This window comes from Salarias fasciatus, unplaced genomic scaffold, assembly GCF_902148845.1.
Source record: "Salarias fasciatus unplaced genomic scaffold, fSalaFa1.1, whole genome shotgun sequence".
NCBI lineage: Eukaryota > Metazoa > Chordata > Actinopteri > Blenniiformes > Blenniidae > Salarias > Salarias fasciatus.
This window is the reverse complement of record NW_021941385.1, coordinates 56,470-72,409: the sequence shown is the minus strand read 5'-3', so window position 1 is coordinate 72,409 and position 15,940 is coordinate 56,470. Positions and strand designations below refer to the sequence as shown.

At 54.1% G+C, this 15,940-nt stretch overlaps 1 protein-coding gene across 1 annotated transcript in view; it reads left to right on the top strand.

Annotated features, from left to right (window-relative positions):
• The window catches only part of LOC115385417 (nesprin-1-like), a 39,989-nt gene that overhangs the window by 22,105 nt on the left and 1,944 nt on the right, over positions 1 to 15,940 (top strand). The window contains exons 25-34 of the mRNA XM_030087408.1: positions 674 to 882; positions 961 to 1,069; positions 1,436 to 1,600; positions 1,685 to 1,852; positions 5,527 to 5,700; positions 5,784 to 5,924; positions 6,540 to 6,700; positions 6,776 to 6,926; positions 7,086 to 7,313; positions 7,800 to 7,898. Coding sequence (XP_029943268.1) covers positions 674 to 882; positions 961 to 1,069; positions 1,436 to 1,600; positions 1,685 to 1,852; positions 5,527 to 5,700; positions 5,784 to 5,924; positions 6,540 to 6,700; positions 6,776 to 6,926; positions 7,086 to 7,313; positions 7,800 to 7,898 — 1,605 coding nt within the window. The remainder of the gene's footprint in view (positions 1 to 673; positions 883 to 960; positions 1,070 to 1,435; positions 1,601 to 1,684; positions 1,853 to 5,526; positions 5,701 to 5,783; positions 5,925 to 6,539; positions 6,701 to 6,775; positions 6,927 to 7,085; positions 7,314 to 7,799; positions 7,899 to 15,940) is intronic.

Below are 15,940 nucleotides of genomic sequence, written 5' to 3'. Positions count from 1 at the left end.
TGACCGTCCTCCGACTGTCCTCGTCATCTCGTCCTCTGACCGTCCTCTCACCGTCCTGTCACTGTCCTCTGGCCGTCCTCTGACCGTCCTCTGACCGTCTTCTGACCGTCCTCTCATCCTCTGACCCGTCTTCTGACCGTCCTATGATCCGTCCTCTCATCCTCTGACCGTCCTCTCGTCCTCTGACCCGTATTCTGACCGTCTTCTGACCGTCTTCTCATTCTCTGACCCGTCCTCTGACCGTCCTCTCGTCCTCTGACCCATCCTCTGACCGTCCTCTGACCGTCTTCTGACCGTCTTCTGACCGTCCTCTGACCCGTCCTCTGACCGTCCTCTCGTCCTCTGACCCGTCCTCTGACCGTCCCCTGACCGTCCTCTGACCGTCCTGTAACCGTCCTCTGACCCGTCCTCTGACCGTCCTCTGACCGTCTTCTGACCGTCCTCTGACCCGTCCTCTGATCGTCCTCTGACCGTCCTGTAACCGTCCTCTGACCGTCTTCTGACCGTCCTCTGACCCGTCCTCTGACCGTCCTCTGACCGTCCTGTAACCGTCCTCTGACCGTCCTCTGACCGTCCTCTGACCATCCTCTCATCCTCTGACCCATCCTCTGACCGTCCTCTGACCGTCCTCTCGTCCTCTGTCTGTCCTCTCACCGTCCTCTGCGTCCTCCAGGCCTTCTTTGGGGAGATGGGACCGCAGTCCGCCTGCGACCAGAGGCTGCAGCTGATGGAGGACCTGGTCCAGAACCTCCCTGAGGACGACCCGGCTCGCCTCGCCCTGCAGGCCGCCAGACAGGACCTGGACCGGGTCCGGGACGAGATCCAGACCACCCAGCACAAGCTGCTAGAGCACCAGGACAAGTGGAAGGAGTACGACTCCAGGTGTGTAGGGGACTCCCCCCCCCCCCCCCCCCCCCCCCCCGCGGCGTCCCACCCTCACCCCCCGCTGTGTGTCCTCAGGTACGCCGAGTTGTCCTGCTGGCTCATTTCTAAAGAGACTCACCTGAGGCTGCTGAGGACCCGGGTCAGCGACCCCAGGAGGTTCAGCCAGGTGCAGACCAGCATCAAGGTGAGCCACGCCCACCGGCCCTCAGGGACCTTCAGGACATTCAGGATCTTCAGGGACCTTCAGAGAACAGAGATCTTCTGATGAGGTGAAGACGGCCTGGACCCCGATGGTTCCCAATGGTCCCTCCACCTTCAGCTCATCAGAAGATCTCTGTACTCTGAAGGTCCCTGAAGAATTCTGAAGGTCCTGAAAGTCCTGAAGGTCCCTGAAGTCCCTGAAGGTCCTGAAAGTATCTGACGGTCCCTGGAGGTCCTGGAGGTCCCTGACAGTCCTGAAGGTCCTGAAGGTCGTGGGGACCTGACGGCCTGCATGGACCTCAGTGAAGACGACTTGTCCTGCTGGACCGTGTCCTCTCTTGTCCTGCAGGAGCTGAGGAACGAGGCCGAGCTCCAGGAGGGGAACCTGGGCTGGCTGAAGGCCCGGATGACGGTTCTGATCGAGATCAGCGCCGACGCCGATGCCCAGAAGCAAGGCAGCGCCCTGAACAAGCTGTCCTCGGACTTCAAGGCTCTCCTGGCCTCGCTGGCCGAGGTACGGAACGTTCTCCACGTTCTCGTCGGCGGGAAGCCTGTCGGCCTCCCTGAAGCTCCGGTTCTCTGCGTCCTCGTCTCCCAGGCCGAGAAGACGGTCCTGGCTGTGGGGGACTGCGCTCAGTTCAGGGAGGAGGTCCAAACCATGCTGGACGACCTGGTCCAGGCCCAGAAAGAGGCCCAGGACGAGGTCTCCAAGATCCTGGACTGTCCAACAGCCAGAGAGGCTCAACAGCTGCTGCTCGTTAACCAGGTACCATCAACACCTTGTTAACCGGGTACCATCAGCACCTCGTTAACCAGGTGCCATCAACAGCTCGTTAACCGGGTACCATCAGCACCTCGTTAACTGGGTACCATCAGCACCTCGTTAACTGGGTACCATCAGCACCTTGTTAACCGGCTACCATCAGCACCTCGTTAACCAGGTACCATCAACAGCTCATTAACCAGGTACCATCAACACCTCGTTAACCGGGTACCATCAGCACCTCGTTAACCAGGTACCATCAACAGCTCGTTAACCGCGTACCATCAACAGCTCGTTAACCAGGTACCATCAGCACCTCCTTAACCGGGTACCATCAGCACCTCGTTAACCAGGTACCATCAACAGCTCGTTAACCGCGTACCATCAACAGCTCGTTAACCAGGTACCATCAGCACCTCCTTAACCGGGTACCATCAGCACCTCGTTAACCAGGTACCATCAGCAGCTCGTTAACCAGGTACCATCCACAGCTCATTAACTGGGTACCATCAGCACCTCCTTAACCGGGTACCATCAGCACCTCGTTAACCAGGTACCATCAACAGCTCATTAAGCGGGTACCATCAGCACCTCGTTAACCAGGTACCATCAGCAGCTCGTTAACCGAGTACCATCAACAGCTCGTTAACCAGGTACCATCAGCAGCTCGTTAACCGGGTACCATCAGCACCTCGTTAACCGGGTACCATCAACAGCTCATTAACCAGGTACCATCAACAGCTCATTAACCAGGTACCATCAACACCTCGTTAACCGGGTACCATCAGCACCTCGTTAACCGGGTACCATCAACAGCTCATTAACCAGGTACCATCAACAGCTCATTAACTAGGTATCATCAACAGCTCATTAACCAGGTACCATCAACACCTCGTTAACCGTGTACCATCAGCACCTCCTTAACCGGGTTCCATCAGCACCTCGTTAATCAGGTGCCATCAACAGCTCATTAACCGGGTACCATCAGCACCTCGTTAACCAGGTACCATCAGCACCTCCTTAACCGCGTACCATCAACACCTCGTTAACCGGGTACCATCAGCACCTCCTTAACCGCGTACCATCAACACCTCGTTAACCGGGTACCATCAGCACCTCCTTAACCGCGTACCATCAACACCTCGTTAACCGGGTACCATCAGCACCTCCTTAACCGGGTACCATCAGCACCTCGTTAATCAGGTACCATCAACAGCTCATTAACCGGGTACCATCAGCACCTCGTTAACCAGGTACCATCAACAGCTCGTTAACCGCGTACCATCAACAGCTCGTTAACCAGGTACCATCAGCACCTCCTTAACCGGGTACCATCAGCACCTCTTTAACCAGGTACCATCAGCAGCTCGTTAACCGGGTACCATCAGCACCTCGTTAACCAGGTACCATCAACAGCTCATTAACCAGGTACCATCAACAGCTCATTAACAGGGTACCATCAGCACCTCGTTAACCAGGTACCATCAACAGCTCATTAACCGGGTACCATCAACAGCTCATTAACCAGGTACCATCAACAGCTCATTAACCAGGTACCATCAACACCTCGTTAACCAGGTATCATCAACAGCTCATTAACCAGGCACCATCAACAGCTCATTAACTAGGTATCATCAACAGCTCATTAACCAGGTACCATCAACACCTCGTTAACCGGGTACCATCAGCACCTCCTTAACCGGGTTCCATCAGCACCTCGTTAATCAGGTGCCATCAACAGCTCATTAACCGGGTACCATCAGCACCTCGTTAACCAGGTACCATCAGCACCTCCTTAACCGCGTACCATCAACACCTCGTTAACCGGGTACCATCAGCACCTCCTTAACCGCGTACCATCAACACCTCGTTAACCGGGTACCATCAGCACCTCCTTAACCGCGTACCATCAACACCTCGTTAACCGGGTACCATCAGCACCTCCTTAACCGGGTACCATCAGCACCTCGTTAATCAGGTACCATCAACAGCTCATTAACCGGGTACCATCAGCACCTCGTTAATCAGGTACCATCAACAGCTCATTAACCGGGTACCATCAGCACCTCGTTAACCAGGTACCATCAACAGCTCGTTAACCGCGTACCATCAACAGCTCGTTAACCAGGTACCATCAGCACCTCCTTAACCGGGTACCATCAGCACCTCGTTAACCAGGTACCATCAGCAGCTCGTTAACCGGGTACCATCAGCACCTCGTTAACCAGGTACCATCAACAGCTCATTAACCAGGTACCATCAACAGCTCATTAACCGGGTACCATCAGCACCTCGTTAACCAGGTACCATCAACAGCTCATTAACCAGGTACCATCAACAGCACGTTAACCAGGTACCATCAACAGCTCATTAACAGGGTACCATCAGCACCTCGTTAACCAGGTACCATCAACAGCTCGTTAACCAGGTACCATCAACAGCTCATTAACCGGGTACCATCAGCACCTCGTTAACCAGGTACCATCAACAGCTCATTAACCAGGTACCATCAACAGCTCATTAACCAGGTACCATCAACACCTCGTTAACCAGGTATCATCAACAGCTCATTAACCAGGCACCATCAACACCTCGTTAACCGGGTACCATCAACAGCTCATTAACCGGGTACCATCAGCACCTCGTTAACCAGGTACCATCAGCACCTCCTTAACCGCGTACCATCAACACCTCGTTAACCGGGTACCATCAGCACCTCCTTAACCGCGTACCATCAACACCTCGTTAACCGGGTACCATCAGCACCTCCTTAACCGCGTACCATCAACACCTCGTTAACCGGGTACCATCAGCACCTCCTTAACCGGGTACCATCAGCACCTCGTTAATCAGGTACCATCAACAGCTCATTAACCGGGTACCATCAGCACCTCGTTAACCAGGTACCATCAACAGCTCGTTAACCGCGTACCATCAACAGCTCGTTAACCAGGTACCATCAGCACCTCCTTAACCGGGTACCATCAGCACCTCGTTAACCAGGTACCATCAGCAGCTCGTTAACCGGGTACCATCAGCACCTCGTTAACCAGGTACCATCAACAGCTCATTAACCAGGTACCATCAACAGCTCATTAACCGGGTACCATCAGCACCTCGTTAACCAGGTACCATCAACAGCTCATTAACCAGGTACCATCAACAGCACGTTAACCAGGTACCATCAACAGCTCATTAACAGGGTACCATCAGCACCTCGTTAACCAGGTACCATCAACAGCTCATTAACCGGGTACCATCAGCACCTCGTTAACCAGGTACCATCAACAGCTCATTAACCAGGTACCATCAACAGCTCATTAACCAGGTACCATCAACACCTCGTTAACCAGGTATCATCAACAGCTCATTAACCAGGCACCATCAACAGCTCGTTAACCAGGTACCATCAGCACCTCGTTAACCAGGTACCATCAACAGCTCATTAACCAGGTACCATCAACACCTCGTTAACCAGGTACCATCAGCACCTCGTTAACCAGGGACCATCAGCAGCTCGTTAACCGGGGTCCATCAGCAGCTCATCATTTGTATGAACATGCAGACCAGCCGTTTCCCTCCGACCCCGGTACCTGCGCCTTGATAATGACCTCTGACCTCTGGTCGCTGGTGATGCCCGGACGCCGGAGTGTGTGTGAATGTGTGTGTTTCCCCAGCCGCTGCTGAGGCGCCTGAAGCTGAAGAGGACGGATGTCCAGCAGCTGCTGATCCGGGGCCGGCAGCTGCAGGCGGAGGAGGGGGGCGGAGCTCTGCAGCTGGACCTGCACCACCTGGAGAGCACGCTCAGCCAGATGGAGCAGAGCATGGCGTCCCAGGAGCAGAGCCTGCAGGTGAGCGGGTTTCAAACCCTCAACCGGAGCTGAGCCGTGGCGCTGTCGTCCAGACGTTGCCGGACGCTGTGCTCCGCCCGCAGGCCGCCCTGGACGGCTGGCAGCAGCTGGACGGCCAGCTGGACGCCGTGCGGCTCTTCATCGGTAAAGCTCGCTCGTCCGCAGAGAGGGAGCCGAGCTTCAGCAGCCCGGAGAGCCTGGAGGCGGAGCTGAAGCAGGCCGAGGTAGGCCGCCGTCCTGCCGCCGTCCTGCCGCCTTCTGCCCCCGTCCCGCCGCCGTCCCGCCCCCTTCCGCCCCGTCCCGCCGCCGTCCTGCCGCCTTCCGCCCCCGTCCCGCCCCCTTCCGCCCCGTCCCGCCACCCGCCCCGCCCCCTTCCGCCCTGGTCCCGCCAACATACCGCCCCCTTCCGCCGCTTTCCCGCAGCCGTCTCCCCCCCATCCCGCCCCCGTCCTGCCAACGTCCGGCCCCCGTCCCACCCCGTCTCCCCCCCGTCTCACCCTCATCTCGCCCCCCTTCTGCCCCCATCCTGCCGCCGTCATGCCCCCATCTCCCCCAGTCTCCCCGTCCCGCCGCCGTCACGCCCCGCTCCCCCCTGGTCTCCCCCGTCTTGCCCCCCGTCGCGCCCCTATCTCGCCGCTGTCTCACTCTCGTCTTACCCTCGTCTCCCCCCGTCTCCCCCCCGTCTTGCTGCCGTCTCACCGCCGTCCCCCCCCCTTCCGCCCCCGTCTGCCCCCATCTCCCCCCGTCTCACCGCCGTCCCGCCCCCATCATGCCCCCGTCCCGCCCCCGTCCCGCCCCCGTCCCGCCGGCCTGCCCTGACGTCCCCGTCCTGTGAGCAGGTGCTGCTGAAGCGGTGCGAAGCCGAGGCCGCGCTCGTCGACGCGCTGCTGAAGAGGGCCGCCGAGATCCAGCTGGGCCCCAAAACCCAGGCGGCGCTGCTGGAGCAGGCCCGGGCCCTGAGCCGGCAGCTGGAGGCGGTGGAGTCCGGGCTCAAGACGGAGTGAGACCCCAGTTCCCCTCAGCGGCCCTGCTGGCTGGAGGCGGTCCGGACTCACCAGACCCGTCTCTGCTTCAGGGTTCAGGCTCTGGAGACCATGAGGGACCGGTGGGACCGGTTCGGAGCAGCGTTCCAAGACTTTTCCTCCTGGATCTCCGACAAAGAGAAGCAGCTGGAAGCCGTCCGGGCCTCCGGGTCTCCTCTGCAGGACCAGATCAGCACCGTCAAGGTGAGTCCGAGGACGGGACGGTTCTGGGGAACCAGGCTCCTGGTTCCGCTTCGGGTTCCGTTGTGAACCTCGCCGCTGTTCCAGTTTGGATTCGGAGAACGAGTCGCTGTGGTCCAGGAAGTCAAACCCGACTCTTCGCGGTTTTCGTGGTGTGTCCAGGCCGTGGGGGCGGAGCTTCAGGATCGGGCGCAGGCGCTCTCTCGGCTGGAGGCGGACTCTCAGGCGCTGTCTCGGTTCGTGTCTTCGGGCGAAGCGGCCCGGATCAGGGCCCGGCTCACCCAGGTGGGCCGGTTCTGGGAGGAGCTGAAGGAGAGTCTGCAGCAGCTGGAGGCACAGCTGGAGCAGAGCTCCGCCCACCAGCAGAGGTTCCAGTCCAGCCTGGACCAGGTCTGTCCAGCCCCTGATCAGAGAACCTGCCCAACCGCACCACCTTCTGACCCTCCACCCTCTGACCCTCCACCCTCTGACCCTCCACCCTCCACCCTCTGACCCTCCACCCTCTGACCCTCCACCCTCTGAACCTCCACCTTCTGACCCTCCACCCTCTGACCCTCCACCCTCTGACCCTCCACCCTCTGACCCTCCACCCTCTGACCCTCCACCCTCCACCCTCTGACCCTCCACCCTCTGACCCTCCACCCTCTGACCCTCCACCCTCCACCCTCTGACCCTCCACCCTCTGACCCTCCACCCTCCACCCTCTGACCCTCCACCCTCTGACCCTCCACCGTCTGACCCTCCACCCTCTGAACCTCCACCCTCTGAACCTTCACCTTCTGACCCTCCACCCTCTGACCCTCCACCCTCCACCCTCTGACCCTCCACCCTCTGACCCTCCACCCTCTGACCCTCCACCCTCTGACCCTCCCCCAGGTCCAAACGTCTCTGCGGGAGCTGCAGGCCCGGCTGGAGCAGCCGCTCACTTCCTGCACGTCGTCCTCAGAAACCTACAGGTGTCTCCAGGACCACATGGTACCGACCCGAGTTTCTGTTCCTCTTCACAGTCCAGACCGCTGGACCTGTAGCGACAGGGTTCAGGAACCAGGAAGTAGTGACTGGGTTCAGGAACCAGGAAGTAGTGACTGGGTTCAGGAACCAGGAAGTAGGAAGTAGTGACAGACTTCAGATAGATAGATAAATACTTTATTAATCTCGAAGGAAATTGTGCAACTGTAGTCTGTTGCTCAAATTCATAAACCCAGAAATAAAAATAAAGTTATAAAGTACAGTTAAAAAGACAAATAGCAACAGCCTTAATAAATAAATAAATGAATAAATAAATAAATAGATCCAACATTAAAAAGTCAAGTGTTGCTCCATCAGGTGCTATTTAGTAAAAGTTAAAGTGCAGCACTGAAGAGCGAAGTTGAGGCCCAGCACCAGACTGTCCTGCTCCTCCCTGAAGGCGCTGCGTCGTACAGCCTGACGCTCCAGGGACTGAAGGGTACCTGGAGCTGAGAGAGACCACAGGGTTCAGGGGGTGGCTCTGATTGGACGGGATCACCCTGATCTTAGAGAGCGTCCTCTGCTCCACCACCAGGCCACGTCCAACCACAGAGCCGGCTTTCCTTATGAGCCTGTTCAGCCTTAGGGTGTCCCATATCTTGGCGTTGCCCCCCCCCCCCCCCCCCCCCCCAGCACACAACAGCATAAAATGAACACCAGATACAACAGACTGGTAGAACATGTACAGTAGCTTAGAACGGACTCTAAAGAAATACATCCTGCTCTGCGCCTTCTGGTACGCAGCGTCCCTGTTTGCTGCCGGGCTCAGACTGTGGTCCGGCTGCAGCCCCAGATGGAGACCACCTCCACCTCAGATCCACCGATGTGGATGGGCTGTAGAGCAGGGGGTGCCCGGCGGGAATCCAGCACCAGCTCCTGAGTTTTAGAGGTGTTCAGCTGGAGCTTGTTGCGCTGGGACCACTCCACAGAGACCTTCACCAGGCCCCTGTACCCCCCTCCTCGCCCTCCCTAATACTCGCCACAATGGCAGCGTCAGAGAACGTCTGCATGCGGCAGGTGTCTGAGTTATCCTGGAAGTCAGAGGTGTAGAGAGTGAAGAGGAGTGGCGACAGCACTGTGCCCTGAGGCGCTCCAATGCTGCAGGTCAGTGTTGAGGCCCCCCGTTCGGACAAACTGTGGTCTGTTAGTCACATAATCCGAAATCCAGGTCACGAGGTGGGGGTCCACAGCCAGGAGAAGGCTGGGATGGGCGGTATTAAAAGCACTGGAGAAGTGGAGGAATAGCATCCTCACCATGCACCCCCAACTTCCAGGTATGTGAGGCTCGGTGAAGGAGGTAGAGGACGGCGTCCTCCACTCCACTCCTCCTGATGAGCGACCTGGAGGGGGTCCAGTCCTCGCAGCACTTGAGGGTGTACAGTCCGCAGGACCGGTCGCTCCGGTGTCCTCATAACGCGCGACGTGAGTGCGACCGGCCTGGAGTCGCTCGGCTCCCGCGGATGATTCTTCTTGGGAAGTGGAACGATGCAGGAGGTTTTCCACACAGGAGGAACTCTCCCCTGCTGCAGGCTCCGGTTGTAGACCTGCTGTAGAGGCAGCACAGGTCCTCGAGAGCCTCGGGCAGACCTGGTCCGGACCCGGGGCCTTCCTTGGACGTAGACGTCGCACCTCAGTTGTCACCGGGTCCGTAGTGATGAGAGTTGAGGTGGGAGTGGTCGAGAGCGAGGAGAAGCAGGGTGGAGGTGATCAGGGTGGCATGAGGAGGGCTGTAGGGGTGAGCAGGGGGTCGGTGGGGAACTGAAGGGGTTAATAAAGGTGTTCAGCTCCTCAGCTCTCTGACCATACAGCCAGCATCGTTCTTCCTGCTGCAGCCTGTCATGGTTTTCATACCGTTCCAGACCTCCTGCATGTTGTTCTCACTCAGCTTCCCCTGGAGCTTCTTGCTGGAAGCCTCCTTATCCTCCTTCAGGCAGGCTTTCACTTCTCTGCACCTCCTTCATCCTCTACTACTTTTCCTCCCAAACACCCTCTTCTTTTTGTGTAGAATTGTCCTCAGATGTTATCCACAGCTTGTTGTTGGCAAAGCACTTCACAGTCTTCACAGGCACCACCAGCTCCTCACAGAAGTTAAGATAGCCAGTCAGGCACCCCACTGCCCCCTCCAGGCCCCCTCCAGGTCCTCACCATGTGACTCCACCAGAACACTCCAGTCTGTGGTGGCAAAGCAGTCTCTCAGTGCCCCCTCTGTCTCAGGACCGCCTGCAGACCTGCCTGGTTGTAACAGTTTGCCTCTATAAGGGGAGTATCGATGGGCTGCAGGTGGACAGGGCTGTGGTTGATCTGCCCAGTGGAGGGAGAGGAGAAGCTGAGTATGCATCCCTAGTGTTTGCATACAAAAGGTCTATAGTCCTGTTCTTCCTTGTGGGGCAGCTGACGTGTTGGTGGAAAGAAGGCAGAACAGAGTCCAGGGTGACGTGATTAAAATCACCCGAAATGAGAACGAATGCATCTGGATGTTGGGACTGAAGTGCTGTGGTGGTGTTACAGATGGCCTCAGGCACTGCCTCTGCTCCGCCCTCGGAGGAATATAAACACAGAGCGCGATGACGTGCGAGAACTCACGTGGTACGTAGTACAGTCTGATGCTAACAGCTAGCAGTTCCAAATTGTGGCTGCATATAACGGATTTAACGGTCAGATGTTGGGATGACACCATCGCTTGTTAGCATACAGAATAAGATAAGATACATTTTATTGTCCCACGAGGGGAAATTTGTCTTGGGCCCATAGTGGCAGCTGCATGCGTTCATAACCATGACTTAACAGTGTACAAGACAGACGCAATCAATAGATAACAATAGACAGTTAAAAACAGCAAAGCATTTAAAACAAAAGAAGTACAGGAACTGTGCAATGTTTCACGATAGGAAGAAAAGTGCTTTGGTGCAAATGATGTGAACACGGTCAGTCGGCCTAATCTACATGTTTACTCCAGCTCAAGCTGCTGGACACAATCAGGCCTAAGTATTTGTATGAAGACACTTGTTCAATTGCCGTGCTGCCGATGATCACTGGCTCGTGTACTGTAACCCCATGAGGATTAAAGGTCATCTCTTTGGTTTTCTGTGTGTTTAGCACCAGATGATGATCCTCACACCAGGAAGTAAACCTGTCTATCTCCTCAAAGTACATTCTAGGGTCTGACCCATTGTCTAGTAGGGAGAGGATAATCGTGTCGTCCGAGAACTTAATTACGTGATTGCAGGCATGTGAACTTCTGCACTGGTTGGGATATAATGTAAAAAGAATCGGAGAATTCACACAACCCTGTGGCACCCCAACATTTCTCTGCTTACAAGTAGAAAGTGAACCTTTGACCAAGACCTGCTGTGAGCGACCTGTCAAGAAGGAATAAAACCATTTCACAAGGCGCAGGCTTACATCCAAATTAATTCATTTTCAATGACCAGGTGGGGCAGTATCGCGTTAAAGGAATACTCCACCCAAAAAACGATTTGGCCTCATTTTCTACTCACCCTCATGCTGAGAAACACTCTGGAGCACTTTTTTGACGTTTCAAATGCAGTTGGAGATGTTTGGGGATTTTCGTTGTCAACAAACAGGGACCGACAGAGCCCGACAGAAAAAATGGTCCATAAAATCCACAAAACGTTCCCATTTTCCTTCATACTGCTCGTCCGCTGTAATCCAAGTGTCCTGAGTGCGTAACGTCCATAATTAATTATTAACGAGGTCATTTAGTACATTTTAAGAGGCCAAACAGTGCGCTCTCATACAGCTCCATTGCATGTCTGCACGCGCACCCTGAACTACGGAAGCCGCGGCAGACCAAGCAACACGCTTGTGCCCTTTCAGCAGGACACCGAATTCAAAGCTTTAAAACAGTAGCCAATCACTTTTGTGATTGTCCACAGCTCGGTTACTCACAGCAGAATATATACAGCAGAACTTCTTCTTCTACGCTTGCAATTTAGAAAAGTAGTCGCTGAAAGCGCGCAAGCGTGTTGCTTGGTCTGCCGCGGCTTCCGTAGTTCAGGGTGCGCGTGCAGACATGCAATGGAGCTGTGTGAGAGCGCCCTGTTTGGCCTCTTAAAATGTACTAAATGACCTCGTTAAGAATTAATTATGGACGTTACACGCTCAGGACACTTGGATTACAGCGGACGAGCAGTATGAAGGAAAATGGGAACGTTTTGTGGATTTTATGGACCATTTTTTCTGTCGGGCTCTGTCAGTCCCTGTTTGTTGACAACGAAAATCCCCAAACATCTCCAACTGCATTTGAAACGTCAAAAAAGTGCTCCAGAGTGTTTCTCAGCATGAGGGTGAGTAGAAAATGAGGCCAAATCGTTTTTTGGGTGGAGTATTCCTTTAAAGGCAGAGCTGAAGTCTGCGAATAACACCCTGGCTTTGGGATGCTCCAGATGTTTTGTGATCAAGTGCACAACAGTGATGACGGCATCCTCGGCCCCGTTTGTAAGCAAACTGTAAGGGATCGAGTCTGTTTGCCACTTCAGATTTGAGTATATCACCCATGATCCTCTCAAAGCACCTCATTATTATGGACGTTAAAGCCACAGGTCGGTATTCAGAATTAACAGCTGGACATGTGACCTTAGGCACTGGAATAATTGTGGATTTTTTCCTTAGTTGTGGTACAGTGTGACAATTGGGTGACATTTGAAAAATAGGATGATAAGCTTCAGCCAGTTCTGCAGAACAGTTTTTTATCAGCAAAGCGGAACGTCCATCAGGGCCTGTTGATTTATTTTTACGGACTTTGCTGAAGACAGACTCCACCTGCTGAAGAGTGATTCCAAAGTTGTTCTGTTCAGAAGGGAGAGTCCACAGTTTCTTTCCCTTGCCTAGAGTAGTCTTGAGTTTCAAACCTAAGGAAGAAGTCATTGAGCTCGTTAGCACATGATTCGTTGTCCAGGGTTCTGATGTGACGTTTACTTGGAGCCATGGTGGTTGGGTTCCTCACGTGGCCCCAGAGCTGTCTGTTGTCTGAGGTTCTGTAACTTTGCTCAACGATGGTGCGCTTTTTGACTCTTTCCTTCCTCAGCAACTGCTCTCATTCTTTTTGCGCTGCAGCAGCTTCGTTAAATTTTTTGCTCTGGAATGCTTTGTTTTTCCTATATGTGCACGTTTTGATTTCCTTTATAATGTGGGGTTTATTATTCTGATTTTTCTCTACCACACTGTCAACACAAAATTTGATGTAACATGTAGTAGTGTCCGTGGCTTCTTCCAGATCTAAACTATGGAAGAGAGTCCAGTCAGTGCTGAGGAAGCAGCCGCTCAAGGTCTCTGTGCTTTCTTGTGTCCGTTGTAATATAGTTTTCTTTTGCAGTTTACTGGATTTTAGAAGTGTTTTATATGTGGACATGAGGTGCATATGTGGTCCGAAGTGCCAGTTGGTGGGAGAATTCTGGCTTTGTAAGCACCTTGCAAATTTACAAAGCACTTATCTAGGATCCTGGTTTTCCTCGTAGGGGGTTTTACGTATTGATGGAACCCTGGTAAAGTGGCTTCAAGCTTGCAGTGGTTGAAGTCTCCCGTCACCAGAACGGGAGATCCAGGAGAGCGCTGCAGTTGTTCATGCACACAGTCAGTTAAGACACTTGCCGCCCGAGCAGCTTTGCCATCAGGGGGTATATAAACCAGACAGACAATAACGCTCCCAAACTCTCCAGGCAGGTAGAAGGGACGCATAGAGACACACAGCAGTCCGAGGTCTCGGCTGCACACGTGAGTAAACTGCTTAGCGATTAGCCCCCCTCCACTCCGGTGTTTCCCTAGGATTGGCCCCTTGCGGGGGGGGGGTTGAGTCATAATATGTTCTTTTATCATTTCTAATTAGAGCTGGCCAACAATTAATTGCACCCCAATCCTGGAGTTAATCATGATTAAAATGGCTCATTTGAAGTCTGCCGATTCCATTCAAAATGTGTGTGTTACATAAATTATTTTACAATTGATCAAATATGATTTATAATGGCTTAAAATACCAAGTCTTTACCAAGATTGCCCCCAACACACACACACACACACACACACACACACACACACACACACACACACACACCAATAGCAGAGCAGATGAAAAATGGTTTGAAAAATAAGTTTCTTATGAGCGCTCACTTCCTCAAACTCCATCCTGTCTCCAAGACAGCCTGAATCCAGTCACGCTGCACGGCGCCTCCTACTGACCTTTATTAATCCAGATTGTGTGTTGAAGGGAAATGTACTTTATTTTGTGTGTTTTCAGCCTGAAAAACGCCCAGCTGGCCGAAACGCTGCACCGACAAAACTCGCGATTTAAGTTTCACTTTCATTTTCTTCATATTTGCGCTCCTGGTTTCAGTTTGTGCCTCATACCAGCATTTTCCTCCTGATTTTTACTGATAATTCGGCCGAGTTCAATATGGCAAATAATGAGGAATGGACCGTGTTTCACCGCTAAAAGCGTGTGTGTGTGTGTTTGTTTTTACGCTCAGCTGGAGCAGCGAGGCTCTCCGACTCGGGACACACACACTGGTTTGCAGCGGCGCGTCTCGTTAGGACAGCATGAGGAGCGGCCTTTATGCAGGAAAACTAAAGTTTGCCTGTAAAAAAGTAACAATTATTTTAATTTAACTTGACCTTCTCGGGGGGGGCGGGGGGTGCCGTTGGGGGGGGGGGGGGGGGGGGGGCGCCCCCCTAATATAATGGTAGGGGAAACACTGCACTCTGCTTAACCGGGGGTCCCTTCCTGTCTGTGCGGATACTCGAGTACCCCTCTAGTTCCACCATAGAGTCAGGCACATTCTCATTCAGCATAGTACAGTGAATCCAATGATACAAGCATCCCTACATGCATTGCAGTATCTCATGTGCGCCGTTAGTTCATCCATGTTGTAACGCAGTCCTCACAGAGCAGGATCACTGTTGCAACAACTCATCATCAGTCGGGCAAAACTGGCCTGTCTGAAGCAGAACTCGCCAGGCGTTGGATTGTTCTGCGCTACAGGGAACGTGAGCTGGCGTACACCGTCCTGAGGCGGGTGAGTTCGACCCTGCTGATGATGGGTCGTTGCAGTAGTAATCCCCCACCTTTGCGCTTTCCGGATGCATCAGGATCCCGATCCGCCCGAACGATGGAAAAGCCGGGCAGGTCCACGTTAGCATCCGCTACAGGGCGAGATCGCCATGCCTCTGTGAAAACGAGTGGACTGCTCTCCTTGTAGCTCCGCTGGCTCCCGATCAGTGCGGTAGGCTCATCCATCTTGTCGGACAAGGTACGCACATTTCCCATAACGGCGGAGGGGATGGAGCCTTAGCTCTAGCCTTGTATTTACGACCGGCTCGGCATCCCCGGTACTTCCGCCTTAACGCCAGTGGAATCAAATGGCGTATACCGCCTTAACATCGTCCTTCAGTGCTAGGAGCTCCTCTTTTTAGGACACAAGTCTGTTAATGCTGGCGAGCATCACAGAAAAGAGGAAAGAAAAGCCGAAAAAAACACTCACTGAGCAAGCAGACGAGCAGCCGCTCTCACGCAGGCGCAGGACTGAATACAGACCGTACAGGAACCAGGAACCAGGAAGTAGTGACTGGGTTCAGGAACCAGGAAGTAGTGACTGGGTTCAGGAACCAGGAAGTAGTGACTGGGTTCAGGAACCAGGAAGTGGTGACTGGGTTCAGGAACCAGGAAGTAGTGACTGGGTTCGGGAACCAGGAAGTGGTGACTGGGTTCAGGAACCAGGAAGTGGTGACTGGGTTCAGGAACCAGGAAGTAGTGATTGGGTTCGGGAACCAGGAAGTAGTGACTGGGTTCGGGAACCAGGAAGTGGTGACTGGGTTCAGGAACCAGGAAGTAGTGACTGGGTTCGGGAACCAGGAAGTAGTGACTGGGTTCAGGAACCAGGAAGTGGTGACTGGGTTCGGGAACCAGGAAGTAGTGACTGGGTTCAGGAACCAGGAAGTAGTGACTGGGTTCAGGAACCAGGAAGTAGTGACTGGGTTCGGGAACCAGGAAGTAGTGA